Source organism: Lepidothrix coronata, unplaced genomic scaffold (genome assembly GCF_001604755.1).
Source record: "Lepidothrix coronata isolate B3197 unplaced genomic scaffold, Lepidothrix_coronata-1.0 Scaffold16, whole genome shotgun sequence".
NCBI classification, from domain to species: Eukaryota; Metazoa; Chordata; class Aves; order Passeriformes; family Pipridae; genus Lepidothrix; species Lepidothrix coronata.
The window spans coordinates 5,307,250-5,325,147 of NW_016690196.1; the positions used below are offsets into that span (position 1 = coordinate 5,307,250).

Here is a 17,898-nt window from a genome sequence, read left to right on the forward strand (position 1 = left end):
ACAGGACAAGGGGCAACGGGCAGAAACTGATGCCCAGGAAGTTCCACCTGAACACGGGGAGGAACTTGTGCACTGTGCAGTGACAGAGCCCTGGAACAGGTTGCTCAGAGAGGTCGTGGAGTCTCCTACACTGGAGAACCACCTGTACGCAATCCAGTGCAATGTGCCCCAGGGTGACCCTGCTGGAGCAGAGACGTTGGACCAGATGACCCACTGTGGTCCCCTCCAACCTTTCCCATTCTGGAATTCTCCCAGGCAGACTCCATAAGCAATCGCACAGCTGTGTGTGCCTACTCTCGCTATCTCACAAACTATTTATTGCCCGGGGTCAGCTCCAGCCCCTGCGCGGCACAGGGCATCTCCCGGCCGTGCCCAGCCCCGGCTCCGCCCGCCCCTCTCTCTCCCCTCACGCCGCCGCCATCGGCGGCACCTGGCGTGGGCGGGGCCCGGCGCGGCTCCCGGCGTGCCCCGCGCGGGTGTCATGGCGGCTCCCTGCGGCCGCTTCCCGCACATGGGCTGAGGGGACGCGCCGGTAGCTCCTGTGTCTCTGTCGGCGCGGGGGTCGCGACAGCGAGCGAGGCGGTGCGGAGCGGGCAGGTCCGGGGCGGCGGGACTATGCTGGCCCTGGAGCGCGCCCTGCTGAGGGGCTTTCTCAGCGCGGCGGAGTCCCTGGAGTGGAAGCAGGGCGAAGTCGCAGCCGCAGGTGAGGGAGGTCCCGGCCCGGCGGGGGAAGGTGTCCGTTCATTGTGGGTGTCCGGAGACACGAGGCTGAGCTGGGGCCGCAGCTGGCGGCTCTCTCCCCCGCGAACTTGTACCCTCCTGGCACCCTTTCCGCTCCTCGCCGGGCTCCCGGGGGCTTTTGCCGGCGCCGCAGGGCGCGGGAGGCCGTGGGCTTGTCACGCTGGATGAACGGGAGCGGCACTGCCGGCGGGAGCGAGGCCAGAGGAGCGGAGGCTCCGCGGAGTTCCTCGGTCTCTCCCTGCCGGTCCGGCTGGTGGCGGGGCTGCGGCTGCAGCAGTGCCGGTGCCCGGTGCCGGCCACTTCGTGTCGGCGCTCTGGAGGCTCCTCATCGCGGGACTGCCTTAGACTACCTCGCAAGTGAGAGGCTACCTGTCTATTTAAACGTGGCAATGAGGTGAAGCTTGCGCCTGGAGCAAAACCTGGGACTGAAAAGTCTGGCATGAGCTGCCCGTTCTGTATTTATCAGTTATTCGATCATAGTTGCTTGAGGGATCAGTGGAAAATAAGTCTCTTGAGAGGACTTGATTGGGTTGTTACTGACCCAGCTTTCCTGCAGGGGAACGCAGCAGCTTTTAAAATGTAACATTTGTCATGAAAAGGCACTTCTATATTTCAGGCAGGCTAAAAATACAGCTGTGTTCAAGTCATGTGCCATGTTGTTTAGAATGCTTAGAGCTTGTAGCGTATTGAAAGTCCCATTTATCCTTACCTAAGCACTTACTGAATTTTGGAAAAGGACTGTGCAGAGCTAATCAACTCTGTTTCTTTATATTACGTTTTATTTGACCTTAATAATTTGTACTGTCCCAGGAACGGTAGCTGATATGACTGACATCTGTCAGCTCTGTCTTATCCTTTCACCAAGAGCTGTGCATGCTGTTTGTGGTGGGGAGGTTTTTTGATTGCTTTTTTGTTGTTTGGTGGTTGGTTTTTATTTAGCTTTTGCTTGTTTTGGGGAACTTTAACTACTGTGCTGCTATAAGATGTGGGGAAGACTTGTTGAAGAAAGTTGTCTTGCAGTAGAGAGAGAAAATGGTGGGATTTGTGATGATTCCTAGTCATCACTTACATGGGCCTTTCCTATTAACGGTCCTGAAAATAAATTTAAAAGCTGTCACCTTGAATTTGTGTAGTGTCTTACAAGAAGCTATACACAGAATCAAAAGCAAATTTTATGTGCTTATAGTTATGTTACTGGCCTCAATGTTCTTCATTAGTGTCCCACAGCCCATAGTTTATTTTACAAACTGCAGCATTTTTTGTCAGGGCAACTATAATCCAATATAAAGAAGTTGTCGTTTGGTGAAAATAAGTGTCTCCAACATGTAGATTGAAGAAAGTTTCTTGTTATTTCTCTTCTTTGTGAGAGCATGATGTTAACAGCATTGTGGAACCACTGCTGTTCCTTTGTATGTGTCCTTCCGGGTGCAGCTCAAAGTTGTTTTTAAATAAGCTGCCACAAATGATGTAGATCATTCAGTAGATCATTGTGGCAGAGAACAAAAGTAAATTGTGGTCAACAGAGTGGTCCAGAGATATTAGAATGAATGAATCTCACCCATTCTACAGAGTCATCCATCGCTATTTCTGAAGGTGGTTCTGTGCTTGGTCTTCCTGTATTTCTAAAATTTAGAATACTTGTTTTTGCTGGATGAGCTTGGATAGTGATCCAGCTATTTGGATCACTTTGCACAGCTGCAGCTTGTGTGGATCTGTACCTGGGCTAGTGTTAAATTGGCTGCCTCAGCTACTAATATTAGTGCAGCAACAGTAACACTGAGGGCATGGGAGCTGCAGTCCCCAGTTGGAAGCACAGATTAATATTCAGGCACATAGGCCATGCAGACCTCTGTATTTCCTCAGCTGCACCATCTGCATCATCTCCGTGAGTTGTAGCCACAGCTGCAGCCTAGGCAGATACTGGTTTTGCTCAAGAATAGAAGGTTTTAACATGGTTAAATTCTTCTAACAGCTGCTGGATTGATTGCTCAGTAGCACATCTGAAGAAAGAAGGGAAGATACCTTCTGTGAACAAAGTTGTAACCTGGGTCAAGAACTTGATGAGTCTGAAGCTTCTTAGAAATTAAGCATGTAGCATTTCATGACTTCTCTTTGTCCTTTGTCTTGAAAGGCTTAAGAAATATTCATGGATCTAAATCCATGTTAGTAGTTACTCCTGAGAATCTGCTCCATATGGAGGCTTCTCGTTGAGATAGTATAGTTATCACAGGAAAATAATTCCTTTCTAAAAGTAAAATCTATTGCCCATTCTTTGTGATTATTCTAAGCATGTAAATGAAAACCTGAGTAGTTTCTGCAGTTTTACGTAAGAATTTATTCACTGAACTCTGCAAATATTGAACCATTTTTATTTGTTGCCTTTCCCCTCAATGGGTTCTCCAGTCTGTGAAATTATTGTCTTATCTATAGGATTTTACTGTTAAAGGGGAGTGGTATAGGTCTTGAAAGACAAAATTGTTTCAAAGCTGATACTGATTTCTCTGGTTTGTTTTTTTTTTTTCTCTTCCAGAAAGTGGATCATTATTGCAGTTGATGTTTGATGGGAAATATGAGGCAATATTTTCAAATTCAGCCATCTGCAGTGTTTTCAGTGTGTCTTCTGTGACAGAGGAGAACATTGACACTTTTTTGGAGAAACAGATTCTCGCATACCTGGACTGTTCTGCGGAGGCTGATAACGTGGAAAGGTGGAAATTATTATTTATTATGTGGAAGGTTAATAGAGGCCACGTTTGATTTTTACAAAGGGCATTTTAAAAAAAAATTATAATTTGTGATGTAGGGCCTTCAAAATTCGTGTACTGAGAGGAAAGCAGAAAACAAATTTTTTAGGTTGTTTCCTCCACTCTCTTGGGCATCTATTCATGACTATCCAGTGAAAAAAACAATGATATTGTGATATGGTTTTTTTTTTAAAAAATACTAGCTTTATTTACAGTGATTATGTCAGAAGCTGCTGGTATAGCAAAGCCACAAATGTGAATTCATATTGCCATATATCATCAAACCATTTATTAACAATTTGCTCTCTGAAATGTTGCATTACATTTATGTGACTACTTGAAGTACCACATAATGTTACTGTCCAAGCAACACCTGTATTTCTAAGTCTGATTTATAGTAAGGTTGTTCTACTCCTCTTAATGTAAAATGAGTAACGTGTGACTTGTGGATGCTGTTCTTCAATTAATTATGTTCTTCCCAAGACTTTCTCTGATAGATTATCTATTAATTGTGTTGCATATGCTAATTGTTGCTTTTAATGAGTCTGAATTTACTGTTTACAGTTTGCTGTATGAATAATGATTAGGCTGAAATCTGTCATGCTAGGGATAGTAGAAGCAGAAAACTATACATGGGTATATGTATTTATTTTAAAAGATGAAAGTGAAAAAAAAATTTGCCAGAAGAAGAACAACAGAAAAAAGAAGATTAAAATTAAAAAAATAAATGTAAGAGAAAGGTACCGTGTTGCCAGTAAGTGTTGGTTGAGTACAAATATGTGTGTTTTGGTATGACAGACATAAACCCAAGAATTTTTGCTACAGTATCAAAGAAAAAGAAATAGATGGCACATCTAAAATATTGAGCTGAGATTTGTAAGTGATCTTAGGGTGTCAAAAGCGCATCTTCTAGTGTGGTACATATTATGGTGTGTTCCTGTTTTCTGAGTTGGAACGTTCAGAGGTTTTTCCCATGTGTTTTTTCTGTAGGCGTTTTTCTTTTCCTTTTAAATTTTTTTTAATTACTTTGTTGTGCTGTTACTGTTAAATATTAGCTGGAGAAATTTTTCAATATTGCTAGAATCTGTCATCTTGCAAGTTTATTCTGAATAATATGACAAGGAAAGAAAAATCTGTCAAGACTTGAAACACACTGAATCCTGATCCAGATCATTGCTTGAAATGTGTTGCTGCCTTTATGAGCCATTTAGCTTCTTGAAGGTAATCATAATCTAGATCATGAAACTTTTTATGTTTTCTGTCATAGTGTACTCCTACTGCAGAGAGCAAAGGAATTTTTATCTTGCATGCTCCTGCTTCAGCTCTTCGGTCTTTGAGGTTTTTCTAGTTTCTTCTGCAATTCTAGGCAGCATTAGAAGCCCTCTTGCCAGAAGATATGGAGGCAGATCTGCAGTATTTAGCTTCTCTGCCCAAAATTACAGCCTGAAGTTTTATTCAGAATGAAAGTGTGTAGTTCTCAAAACGTATCAGCATCTGCCAGAAACATTTTTGTTTGTAGCAGTCAAGTGAATTTTTCAAACTCCATTAATAATAATTTAAGAAGCTTTGGGTGCAGAAGTAAGTTGTAACTTTCTCTTGATAGAAAAACTTCTACTGAAGTTATTTATCTGAAAGATCATTTACTATTTTAGGTAGGCACTGCTTATAGCATTTAAATCTGTGACATAGCTATTTTTCCTACCTACAGGCCCTATGTCCTGCCTTATGGAAGGAACAAATGTAACTTTTGCACCCTGACCTTGCATAGCCTATGGTGAAACTTTTTTGTCTATTTTTTTAATGTGTAAAATGTCATGTTCTTTTTCCACTGAGTGATTCAAAGGAGTGCAGCAAACCTCTTAAGTTCTAGCCCAGAAAATTCAGTAAGACATGGTTTTCTTGTGACTTTCTGTAGATGGGATAAATTAAAATATATGATTTTTTCCCCTGAATTGAAAGTTATAATTCTGGAGTGGAGATTTAAAAACTCAATGGGAGTTGTATTCAGTCAGAAACAAAAAGTTGGAGTATGTTAATATTATTCTTTTAGCACAATATAAACACAATACATAGTATGTTTTTTTAATATTGTTAAAAGAACTCTTAGGGAGTTCTTTTTCTGAAGCTAAAACTGAACAGCTTGAGGGCAAAACAGCTCAACATTTGGATCTAGATTGTAATTTCTTTGAATATAGCCTGTAACTTTTTCCAGTTTCAAATCCATGGTTCTGTAAGGAAAACGATTTAGCAGCATTTGAAAATTTGCTGCAACTTTTTTCTATTGTTTTAACTGTTTGCCTCCTTCCCCTACCCCAGACATGTTTTCACTATGGCACTTTTAACCTTTACAGATTAAAAATGAAGCATTCCTTACAATAAATATATTGAATAGGAGATTTTTTTCTTTTCCTTTTTTCCTGCTATTGCTACTCACTTCAATGGTTAACAGTTATCTTCTACAGAAAATGTAGCTTCACAGCTGTATTTTAAATCAGGAAATCGTAGAGGATGGAGCAGTAAGATCTGTGTTGCCCATGTAGAGGAGGAATGCCTTTTGTTTTTTTTTTCCTGACCTCCATATGAAGGAGGTACATTCATTGCCTGGCCTACAGTTTCTAAAGGCTGGAAGGAAATAGTGTGAGGACACAATGAAGAAATAGTTTGTTTTCAGAGAGCTTGTTGCAAAACAACTTGAAAGTCTCTTGTGTTTGGTTCCAAAACCTAAAAGAACACTAACACTGGTTTTTATTGCCTTTGTATCCTTATACCTTGTTCAACATATAAATGAATACCAAACTTTGCAAAAGAAATCTATAGTTTGTTATGATTTCCCAACCTGAACACTGAATGGTATTGCTGGTATTTTTCTTGGCACATCTGATGGTTGGGTAACTGGTGTGCTATGTCATGAAAAATAAAAATGAAGAAATTTTTGCTGATTCTACAACAGCTTGCTTTGATGTACATGAATTGAAAAAATAACAATTCATTGTTTAAGTTTACTTTGACTTCTCTTCTATTAATTTCTGGCTGCACTAAAAAGAAAAGTAAAGCTCTCCAAACCAAAACCTGTAACCTTATCACATCTTAAGCATAGTGGGGCTACTGAATATTTTCTTATTTTATTTGTAGCTTCTAGCATTATGTGCAAATCCATTATTTTTTCAAATACAAATGCACTATTATTCTTTATTTTGAATTTCAGGAAGATTTGATACAGCAATATGAATGTTAGAGTGGAGTGTATATAAACACCTGATTTTGCATCATGGAGAACAGTTGTACTGGATGTGGTGTAAACTGTTAAAAAAAAGCAGCAAACCCCCCATTTACATAGAGAAAGGAAGAACAAGATATGTAGATACAGACATATGTCCAAGGATAAGTACAAAATAAATTCAACTATGTAGATCACCATACTAAGGGAGACATGAGCAACAGACCCTCTGTTGCCTTTCAGGCAGCAAAAAAGAGCAATTTTCAGGCAGCCTTTGAGAGGTGAACATCTGCAGGTCTGGGTTGTAAGTGTGAAGGGCAGTCAGGAAGACAGAATGATTTTTTTTTTTTTTTCCTTGGAAAAAAACTAGGGCATAGGCATGGGAGGTTAGCATTTGCAGGGATTAGGGCTTGAAATTGATTTTCCAGTATAGAGTGCGTGATAAGGAGACTGGAAGTTGGTCATGAATCTGAAAATGGGGAGGAAAAAAAACTTGATGATAAATTAAACTGTGGAAAAACAGTATCCCAGCCAAAGTAATGGATTTGATTATCCAGAGGTGTTCTGCGTGGGTAAAACTGTGCCAAGACTTCAAGCAAGTTTGCTTTCCAGATAGGTATCAGTAATGTTAAAATAATTAAATAAAATGTTATTAGTAGAAATAGTAAAAATTATAAAATAATGAAAATGAGTCTTTGAAAGACTGAAGTACATGTGTCAAATCATAGTGCAGAAATAGCTGATTATTTTGTATGTTACCCTTCAGAAGCTTTGGAGTATAATTTATCATGGGAGGAAAAGTAGAAAATATATGCCAGTGTGGATATTCTCTGTGGAATGGTAATAATTTAGTGTACAATAATTGTTAGTGCTTTGTGTTCTTCAGTTATTTGGAAGTTTAATAGTAATCTTGGATATGTATTCCAATAGTATTTCCTAGTAGGTAGTTACTGGCTGAATAATGACAGCTAGTAAATGTTACCTTGTCTTGTTGGACAACGACTCCTTATGCCATTTCTTGTTCTTTAACTTCTTTGAAGGGTATGTTCTTTTTTTATTATTTTATTTTCAATTAAATGTTCCCCACCCCTGCTTTCTTATTGTTCTGCATCTTTTGTTACATTCTTGCCCACCAGCTGCTTGTTTGTGTGTGGCTTTTCTATTTTACTTTGGTTTTTAAGGGGTTGTATAACACTTTATCCTTTGTTTCAATTGGAGGACTCTAGAGTCTTTAATTTCCTGTTTAACAGAAAAAAAAAGGACTATGTTTTTCTAATTCATTTATGCTCCTTAAAATACCAGTGTTTATATCAAACCAGCACAATTAAAGTCCTAATTTTTTGTTAGTTAGGAGGCATGTTCTATATATGATAGTGCCCATATCAGCACATGACCTTAAAATGCCTTAATGACTTAGAACCTTATTGTATCATAAAACAAACCAGAAGTTTATATAAATCTTAAAAGTCTACACCTGTTAAATCAACCATTAAATTCTGAGAGCTTGTGCCCTGCCTTCTGCAGACCATATAGATTATTTGTTACTGTATGTGCATAAAGAAATAAATAATAATGTAAGGTGATCTTAATTGTGTAAATAAAGAAAATTTTACCATACCTTGTTTCAGAAGTGAAACAAAGTCTCGTGATTTCATCTTTCAATAAATTACTATTATTTAAATTTAAAAGTATGATTGAATGAGGTAGTATTTGCTGCAAAAGTATCTGAACCCACTTGGAGCTGGTAGTTTTGAACTGTTTCAATGTTCATTTAATTTTTTTATCAGAGGGAGTGAAAATAAACAGCTGCATAAAAACAAAAATAAACTTGCTCTTTTGGATAATGCAGCATCTTTTATCTTAAAATGCTGAGATGTAGATGTATAATAAGAAAATATGACAACCATACAATAGGCAAATATTGGATTATCTGCATCCTTTGCTAATCTTGTAATCTCTGATATTTATGTACAGCCTTAAATTTTGAAACATTGTTATTAATTACAACCATTATAAACAAACGTATCTCCAAGCCTTTTAGTTTCCTGTGTGCATTCTTGTATACTGCATTCATTGTATTTTCCTCACAGGGGAGTGATTTTTTTTTTTCTTTTAAGGCTGAGGGTTTTGAATTAGTATAAGATTTAATCAGCTCTTGTAGGCTTAAGTAAAAATGTAATATGTTGCTAATTGCTGTTCTTATCTATATTGCAGGCAGAGGCTGATGTTTCTACTTGGTGTGGGCAGTTTGCAGCTCTTTGTTCAAAGCAATTGGACTGGTCCTCCTGTTCAGTTAAATCTTCAAGACTTTTTGCCACCTCCATTGTTACAGAAGTTCTGTGAGGTATATTTGGATTTTAATAAGCTATCCTTTTATTGTCACTGCTTTTCGCAAATAGCCATAACCCTTAAACGTGTCAGAGAAGGCACATCTGCAAGGCAAGGTGCTAGAATGAATTGCCTTAATAATCTATCCTACTGGCTGCTATTTTAAGCATCTTCAGTTTTATTAGCAGTGTCCTAAAAGTTGTTACTTTTTTCTCTACTGAAGTTATTTCCTGCTGTAAATGTTGATTTTGGATGGGGAAGTTAACTGCATTATAGGTGAGCGTTTATTCAAAGGGCATCTGCAGTCAGTGAACTCTTTATGTGTTTATTTTGGTATATGTTCTTAGCTGAATCAAAGAAAGATATTTATAAATAGCTTAGAAATTTCCCCTCCTTAGGGAAAGGTAGAAGCTGCATACCTTGCAAATAGCAGAGTATTTGGCAGATATTAAGAGAGCAGTAGATTTGGATGTTCAGTATCCTGTAAGGCTTTTGAATGCCAAGTGAATTGTAGTAGTATTAATACAAAAATGCTAATGCAAATGGAGCTTTTGGAAGCAAAAGGGTATGTAGGAGATGAAACTGAGGACTGTAATTTTTATTTATTTTAGCATCGTTTCATGTAGGTAACTAATAAACACCCTCACTTTTTTTAGTGACCTGTGTCGTTTCTCATGACAGTCCTACAGTGCATCTTGTGCATCTCCTCACCTGTGGTTCAGCACAGATTCTTGATTTTTCCTTTGGGATTAAGACTGTGGTAAAATACTGATTACTGCAGTGTCTCAGAGAAGAACATATCAGTAGTCTGCTAATGCTAAATCTACACAAGTTTGAATTTAGAATTTCACTATGAATAAAGTAAGGACCATGAGCAATGTAAATCCTGTGAACTGTGAAATGAGGGGATATTTGAGTATATGAGAAGTTTCACATAAAGCTGTTTGCTCTGTTGCCTTATTGTAGTGTGTTTTCCATAATTCATAAAGTCCTGCCTTAGGTTCATTTGCAGGGTTGTATTTCTAAATAACTAATTCAGATACAGCACTGCTCATATTTTTTTTAAAGATGTTTATCAATTTGGTTTGTCTTTTAGAGATGACACGGTGTATATATAGGCTTATTTTTCACTTGATTTTTGATACTAGAAATTCAAATCTTGTCTTCTGATGACTGAATGAGTAACAGTGAAAACCAAGTGTACTAAAACCTACTTCTAGGGTGTGAAATGAGTTAGCAGAAATTTTGTAGTGTACTGCCTCTGAGGGGAAAAGGAGTTCAATTTGTCTTTATATATGGTAATAATAATAAAACCTAATTTCATGCATTCTCCTTATAATTTGTTTCTAATATTTAATATTATAATATTTAAATATTCTTATAATTTGTGGTTTCTGTTTACTGAAGAACTCAATATTCTGTGTTAGTGTGTGTGCACAGGCTACAGTCTAACACAGAGGCTGGAGCCCAAGATAATGCTCATAGGATTGATGTGGCTGACAGAGCTCACAGACTTCTAAAACTCAGTGTTCATAATTTCTGTTAACGGCTTCACAGAATCATAGAATGGTTTGGGTTGGAAGGGACCTTAAAGATCATCCAGTTCCAACCCTGCTGCCATGGGCAGGGACACCTTCCGCTAGACCAGGTTGCTCAAAGCCCCATCCAACCTGGCCTTGAACACTTCCAGGACTGGGGCATCCACAGCTTCTCTGAGCAACCTGTTCCATGGTTTTGCTACTCTCACAGTGAAGAATTTCTTGCTAATATCTAATCTAAACCTACTCTCAGTTTGAAGTCATTCCCCCTTGTCCTGTCACTACATGCCCTTGTAAAAAGGCCCTCTCTGTCTTTCTTGTAGGCTCCCTGCAGGTAGTAGAAGACTGCAATTAGGGCACCCCAAAGCCTTTTTCCAGGCAATTTTATTTATTATCTGTCTTAGTGGAAGAATGAGATAGCACTTCTCTGTTGAATAAGGGAGTACCTGATCTCCTGTTTAGTTTCTCTTATACTTCTGCTGTGGCTGTGAATGCAATGCATTGAAAAACATTTGCTTATGCAGTGGTGGTATTACAGAAACTAAATTGGCTTGAGATTATAGAGGAAAGCAGACTTGAACATACTTTTATTCCTAATGAGTACTGCATCAGACTTAGATATTGCTTCAAGGTTTAGTTTTTTATGCATTCAGGCAGAAGTTTATTTATAATACTGCTATCTGTATTATCTTCTTCTGACACTTCAGTGTTTTTTTTTCTCAAGAGCACTAAGTACTTATGTGCTACAATATAATATCATAGAGTCTCTTCTTTATTAAATGTCTTAATTCAAAGGCTTTTGAATTATGTTTTATCTTTATGTACTTACTTTTCATTCCAAGGATTCTTAGTATATAAACCCTGTAAAAATGAACATCTCAATAAACTGACATTTTTGTGTTTCCGTTAATCCAGCTTTCCTCTCTTGCATACACAGATATTTAGAAAAGGTGGGTTAAAAATAGAACTGTAACTTTCTCCATCTGTTGTAAGCTTCCATATCTGTCATCAAGACTGATACAATCCATTTTTAAACAGACGTTCCATTTTTCAGGTTTTCAAACTAAAATGATCTTTTCCCATGTCAAGGTTAAAAAATTAGGTCCTCGTGTTTCTTTTAGCTTGCTCTAAGTAATGTCACTAATTTCAGCCCTACAATGCCTCATTTATTTCAGCAATATTTAAAAAGCTGTTGTTCTTATTTTCAGAACACTTTATTGGATTAGTCTTAGTTTCATTTCTGCTCCCAGATCACTTTTTTTCTTATGAGTACAGTAAGACAGCATGAGACTATAATTAATTTCAGTGAAGAACAAATAAAATAGCCTCTCTTAGATGAGTTGTTGGTAGGGGCCTCTTGGATGTCTTCCATGAACAATATTCATGAGTATGCGTATTTTATTTCCCTTTCCTCAAATTGATTTCAGCCTTCTCTTGAAATTACAATTACAGTCGTGCTCTTTTTTATGTCCTGCAGAGCTGGCTTGTGATTTTTGGAGTCCATGCATAGAAGTGCATGGACTTTCATTTCAGTTTTCTGTAAAAAGTGTGAGACTTTACCACACCAGTTAATAGTCTGACTGGTAGTCTGTGCTGACAGGCTTTTAATGAGTGAATTGTGTTCAAGGAAGATTTTAAAAGTACTGAATTTCAGTTAAAATGGTTTAGTATTTCTGGCCCTAACCTTGCTGGGGTTAGATTAAAACATTATTAATGAGCTAAGTGCTTATAATAAGTGGCTTATAGTAAAGGGCTCCTTGTGTCTTAAAAGAACTGTCACTGTCTCCTGCCTTAAGTTTCAGAGCTTCTGCATATTAGCTCATACAGTTGAGTTTAGTATTTTCAGTAGATGAATTGGACAAAACTGTGTAGTGGTAGTACTAATTAAGACCACTGACTGTAAGAATGTTGTGAGGACAAGCTGCTTTGTTTGTTGTCTGATTTCATATTCACAAGTACAATATATCTGGTAACAGTGAGAAGCTACATCTGGAAGAAGATCTCAATGTGTTAATTGATAATACATGTAAATAACTGGTAGGAATCCCCCAAATACGTATATCAACTGCTCCTGATGGACTTTTTGTACCTTCCAGTCTGATCCCAAAGAAATACTGTGTTGTTTGAATACTGGGGATCAGTAAGATGTAGGCTTTGAAGATTTTGCAGATTTCTCCCTCTTGTGAGGAATTTAAGATTGGATGATAAAGGCTAAATATGGAGGCTAAAGTAGGCAACAGTCTTGACCTACTATGAATCCTATCTATCCCTTGCTATGAATATAGAAAAGAAGGGAAATTCCTAATACCATCACTTGGAAAATACGCTCTTAAAAATGAAGCAAAGTCACCCTTATAGGGAATATGTATCTAGAGTGAGTTGGGCTTCATTTGTATTATTCAGTCAAGAAGTGGTTGAACAGGACCACTTGCAGGTCCAACAGAAACTAGATGACCACATCAGAGATTTCTCTGCATGCATTCATGAAGTAATTATCTAGTATATGTTTCTGTGCTCTAAGAAAATTATTCCTGAATAAAATAATTATATGTTTTGATGGCAAGTTTGATGAAGAATGGAAAAACTCAACAATCTAACCCAGATTTACTAGGTCAGGGATATCATATTAGTAAGTCTTGTGCTGTGGAGATATGTGAAATTTTTGAGCTACACAATAGCTTCAACTCATTGAACATTTATCTGTTTAAACACAACAACACAAGCTCAAAATTTTGTTTTACTCTTAACCAATGTTTTAGAGATTTTTGTGGGCTTGGATTCTTAACTCTTCAGTCCTTGGAGCTGTAGAACCTTAAATGTCTACCTCTTACTTGTGGCTGTTCTCTCATCCTAAAGACCACCTCAGGATAGTGAATTCCACATTGATAATGCTGTCTCGAAGCATAAGATAGAAGGATGAATGTTAGTTTAGACTTTTTCAGCTAAAGGATATCTGCTTTTCTGTTTCATGGAAAAGAAATGGATTTATTAAAATAGAAGATAGCAGTTCTTTGGCTCTGAAACTTGTTGGCTTATTGTCAATGCTGTGACATGTCATCATCTTTCCCTTCTCTCTCCCTCATTACATTCTTTGTAATGTTACATTAGCAGGACTGGGTTTTGCAGTGAAAGGACTTGAAATGTGAATTTGAGATTAATTTGTTGCTACAGTGCTTAGACAAGTATAGATAACTATGGCATTGCAAGGCTGTTTTTGAAAATGGTTGTATAACAAAGTTTTTATCTTCTTTGCTTTCCCACTGAGTATTTTAAGTGTGGTCTGCTTTGATTATAGAATCAAAAAGGTGCAGATGGGAAAAAAGTTTACATTAAACTGAAAATTATTTTATGTCCTACTACGTGTGTGTGTATTTGAAAAATTAGTCTTTAGAAGTACTGAATGATGACTTTCCTCTCTCAAAATCAGAGATCTTAATAAGGCTGTTCCTTTGTAAATCGCTAGAGGTGGGACAGATCTAGTATACTTCCACTTGCCAGTTTCTTTCCCTTATTCTCAAGTGGTTTGTCAGACTGTTGTAGATTTTTGTTTTCCACAGCGGGATTGAAATGACTGCAGTGATGTTGTGCAAGAGTCCCCTTTGACTAAATAAAGTCCCAAGACATTGTCTGCAAAGTAGAAGTATTTTCAATGTTAATACAAACTAAAAAAAAAAACTTAGCAAATCAGGATAAACTTAAAGATTACTCTGTTATTAAAAAGTGAACTAGGGGAATCGTGTGGCTTAACAACTTTTGTCTTCAATGTAACCTGTTGATAAAGGTATTGAAAAGAGTTTCATATAACTTAAGAATCACATTATTTGTTTAGTTTAAAAAGCTGAAATGTGATTCAATTAACTTTTATCCTGGTTGAGTGGACTGATTAAGAATCTTTCTCAGGCCAGTGACTTCAATGCAAGTTGTCTTTTAACCTCTCCTGCTCTTTCCCTTCCGTTCCCTTTTCCTGCACCTTTCATACCACCTGAAAACAAAACCACTACTTTTTTAGTTTGCCAGGGAAACCTGCCATATGAGAACCAGGAATAAACTGATTAATGGATGTCTCCCTGAGCCTGATGATAAACTGCTCGAATGCTTTGATTGCATTAAAAGAGAGAGAAGAATAGGTGACTGTCAGATGACAATCACCACTGAGAGACAGACTCCCTGGAGAGCTACCTCAAGCCCATTAAGTAAAAGAATTACTGTAGAGTACATCATACAGGAACGCATCCAAAGCAGGGAAAGGTTTTTATTTGTTGGACAAAGGGAAGAATTGCTGTAATATTGCTGCTCTGATGCCACTCTAACAGGAAGCTCTGTCTGGGGAAAGAAGATGATAACACATATTGACATCACTGCAGGAATATCTAGTGTATTTGAGTGCTGTAGGATTAATTTAATTATAAAATTATTTTATTTCTGTGGTTGCAAATTGAATGGCATGGATTTACTGGAAGCTTTTCTCCTTTGATCATGGGAAGGATTATGTTACTGGAATGTGTTTGGGGATAGTTGGCAAACGACATATGCATTTCAGGTGGGAGGAAGTCAGTGTCTTTCAGATCATGTTGATGTGGTGTACTACGACAGCAAGAAACAACACAGAATTCACCAGGACTTGGTAAAAGATTGAGACTCCAAGAGACAATGAGTTTTTTTTAAAATGTTTTGAGCAGACTTTTTCCTTAAATATGTGAATAGTTATTTTTCCTAATTCTATATTACATTATTTGTTTATAAACTTAAGTTTCCTCAAACTGTCCTATTTTTTTTCCTCTTCTTCTTTCAGCCCAAAGTGCTGCATGCAACTATTCTGAAGATGCTGGTTCTAGATGGTGAATCAATCTATACCTTGACTTCTCATCCCATTTTGCTGCTTATAGCCAGGATAATCCTTGTGAATTTAAGACACAAACTTGCATCTCTCCAGGTAAGAAATATGTGACTAATGACTATGGCTACCTGCTCCTCATTAATTAGTTCTCTCATTCTTTTCTTCGTACCTCACTGAGTCAGTATAACTTCCATTCCTTTGCCTGTAGCTCTGAGGTTTTTCATCTAAGAAACGGTTTGGACAAAGTGATTGCAATTAATCACAAGTATCTTTTTCTTAATGATAAACTATTTAGTCACTGTCTTCCCCAAAAGAGAAGAAAGGTGCCTTCATTAGCTGGAAAAATTAGAAAATTTAATAGAAAGCAACTGTCTTAAGACACATACTTGCGATCTTATTTGACAAGAGGCGAATGCCCTATAGCGCAGCCTACGTATACTCTGTCCTTTTTAACAAGCTTTGGGATACTATGAGCCATTACCTTATGAATTGTAAGTCATGAGTTCTGTATGGAAAGGAGGTCCTCTCTTTTGTTTGTCATTGTCCTCTACCTCTTCTGCAGGCATCCACGCAAAGGCTACCTTAAACCTCTGTTGTGCATGCACATTAAAAACAAGAAGATATGATGAAGCGCCTCTGAGAGGGCTTTTGTCTCTGCCTCCTTTGTAGTTCAGCAGCAGGCTGATTGGTAGCAGGACTCTATGGAACTGAGGGACTTTTAACAGCAACAACTTCTATTTATTGAATTCCATTTGAACTGAATTTGGCTAGAGATCAAAATGCCAAATGGTCCCTCTTTATGCTCGGCTGACAACATCCATTCCCAGCTGGGTCTTTGTATGAGTGATGAATTAAACTGTGTGGGAGATGTTGGCTGTACTGCATTTCTGGAAGCCAAGTTCTTCCATCGTTTTCCCTGTTATTCACAGATGAGTGCTGTTGAATTTCAGCAACTGGGTCAGTCAGGGAAACAGAAAATGTACCTGGTATAGAGAATTCCCTTGCTGCCTCTGCTAAGAATGACATAATGGGGGGCTTTATTCTATACAGTTGAGGTTCAATTACTTGTGTCTACATCAAGTTTGGATAGTAGTTCAAAGGCAACAACTGATAAAAACTACTTTCATCAACAGGTCACTGTAGCAAGTAAAGCTTATCATTCTTTCTCATTTCAAAGGTTGATTCAAAGGTAGCCTCTTAATACTTTTTTTCTTTAATATTAGTGTTAATAAGTTGAAACCAGGATAAAATATATTATCCAAAGCATTAATAAAGCCCTGTGTTATTTTAAAATGCTATTGTAGATGGAAGATTAAATGCTTAAAAATAATCTGAAAATTCTCAACTTGGCTACCAAAAAACATTGCTGATAGAATATTGTACAGAGGTCAGCTGGCTTATCTGAAACTCTATAAATATATTCTCACTGATTCTAGCATTCCTGAGTGCTAAGTATAAAGCCTCAGGAAATTGTATCATTAAGCTGGATACTCAGTTTTGTGGGAAAATTAATACTTCATTGTATAAAGCTAAACTCAAGTAATATGAATCTTCTAACTTAAATTGCCTTTAGGTTTCTAAACAAGTGATGAAATGTTGAGATTTGACCTTTTTCACAAAGTCTCTCTGTGTGCTTTTACTCTGTCCAGCTTGATATCAAAAGTCATCTTTCATTGCTTTCTGAAATAGATGCTATTATTCTTTTTGATAGTTCCTTTCTAGGGACATTAGAGTTAGCTACATGTAACTGGTTTAGATGTTTGTGCTTGAATACTGTACAGCCCTTTGGTTGGTCTGATGTAAGCATACCTGTATAAAAAGTTCAGAAGATGGGTGCCTCTAAAGCAATCAAACATCTGCTTCATAGAAAACGATGGGTGTGCTAACAGCAGCAGAATAAATAGTAATCATTAAAGCTTTTGTAGAAGTGTGCTCTACCTTCACATATTATAATTGTAAATATAGTTTCGAGACTAGAATATTAAAATTAACTTTTCTATGCCTTTCACCTGTTGCAACTAGAGAGAAGGATAAGAGGCTCTGGGGAACTTATGCTTTGTGTACATAGCTTTCTAAAATCAGGTATTTCCTGAGTTGTGATTCAGCTCTGCCTGCTATAGAATGATTACTTAGTTCAGTAAGGTATTTGCCCTTCTAAAGTTCCACATAAAAACATTAGTACTTTTGGCTGTGATTGTAAGGTGTTCTCATGAGCAGTTCTGGTCCTATTCTGACTTTCTTGGTCTCCTTTATGCCCCCACCTGAAGAAATAAAAAAAATGTTAAACAGAACACAGAGGGGAAACACTGGATGATCAGAAATACTGAATGGTTTACCTACATACAGTAACTAAATAGTTTAGGATTCTTCAGGCCAGAAAGATTGCTGAAGAGTGAGATCATGGCTGTCTATTAAAATGCATCTATGTGACACAAAATGGGGCCCCTGGTGGTCTAGTGGTTAGGGTGCAGGACTCTCACCGCTGCGACCCGG

At 37.7% G+C, this 17,898-nt stretch overlaps 1 protein-coding gene across 1 annotated transcript in view; it reads left to right on the top strand.

Moving 5' to 3' along the window:
- The first annotated feature begins 483 nt into the window (after positions 1-483).
- TTC27 (tetratricopeptide repeat domain 27) overlaps positions 484-17,898 on the top strand; it is a 126,601-nt gene continuing 109,186 nt past the window's right edge. The window contains exons 1-4 of the mRNA XM_017806838.1: positions 484-703; positions 3,272-3,449; positions 8,917-9,046; positions 15,361-15,501. Coding sequence (XP_017662327.1) covers positions 616-703; positions 3,272-3,449; positions 8,917-9,046; positions 15,361-15,501 — 537 coding nt within the window. The 5' untranslated portion in view covers positions 484-615. The remainder of the gene's footprint in view (positions 704-3,271; positions 3,450-8,916; positions 9,047-15,360; positions 15,502-17,898) is intronic.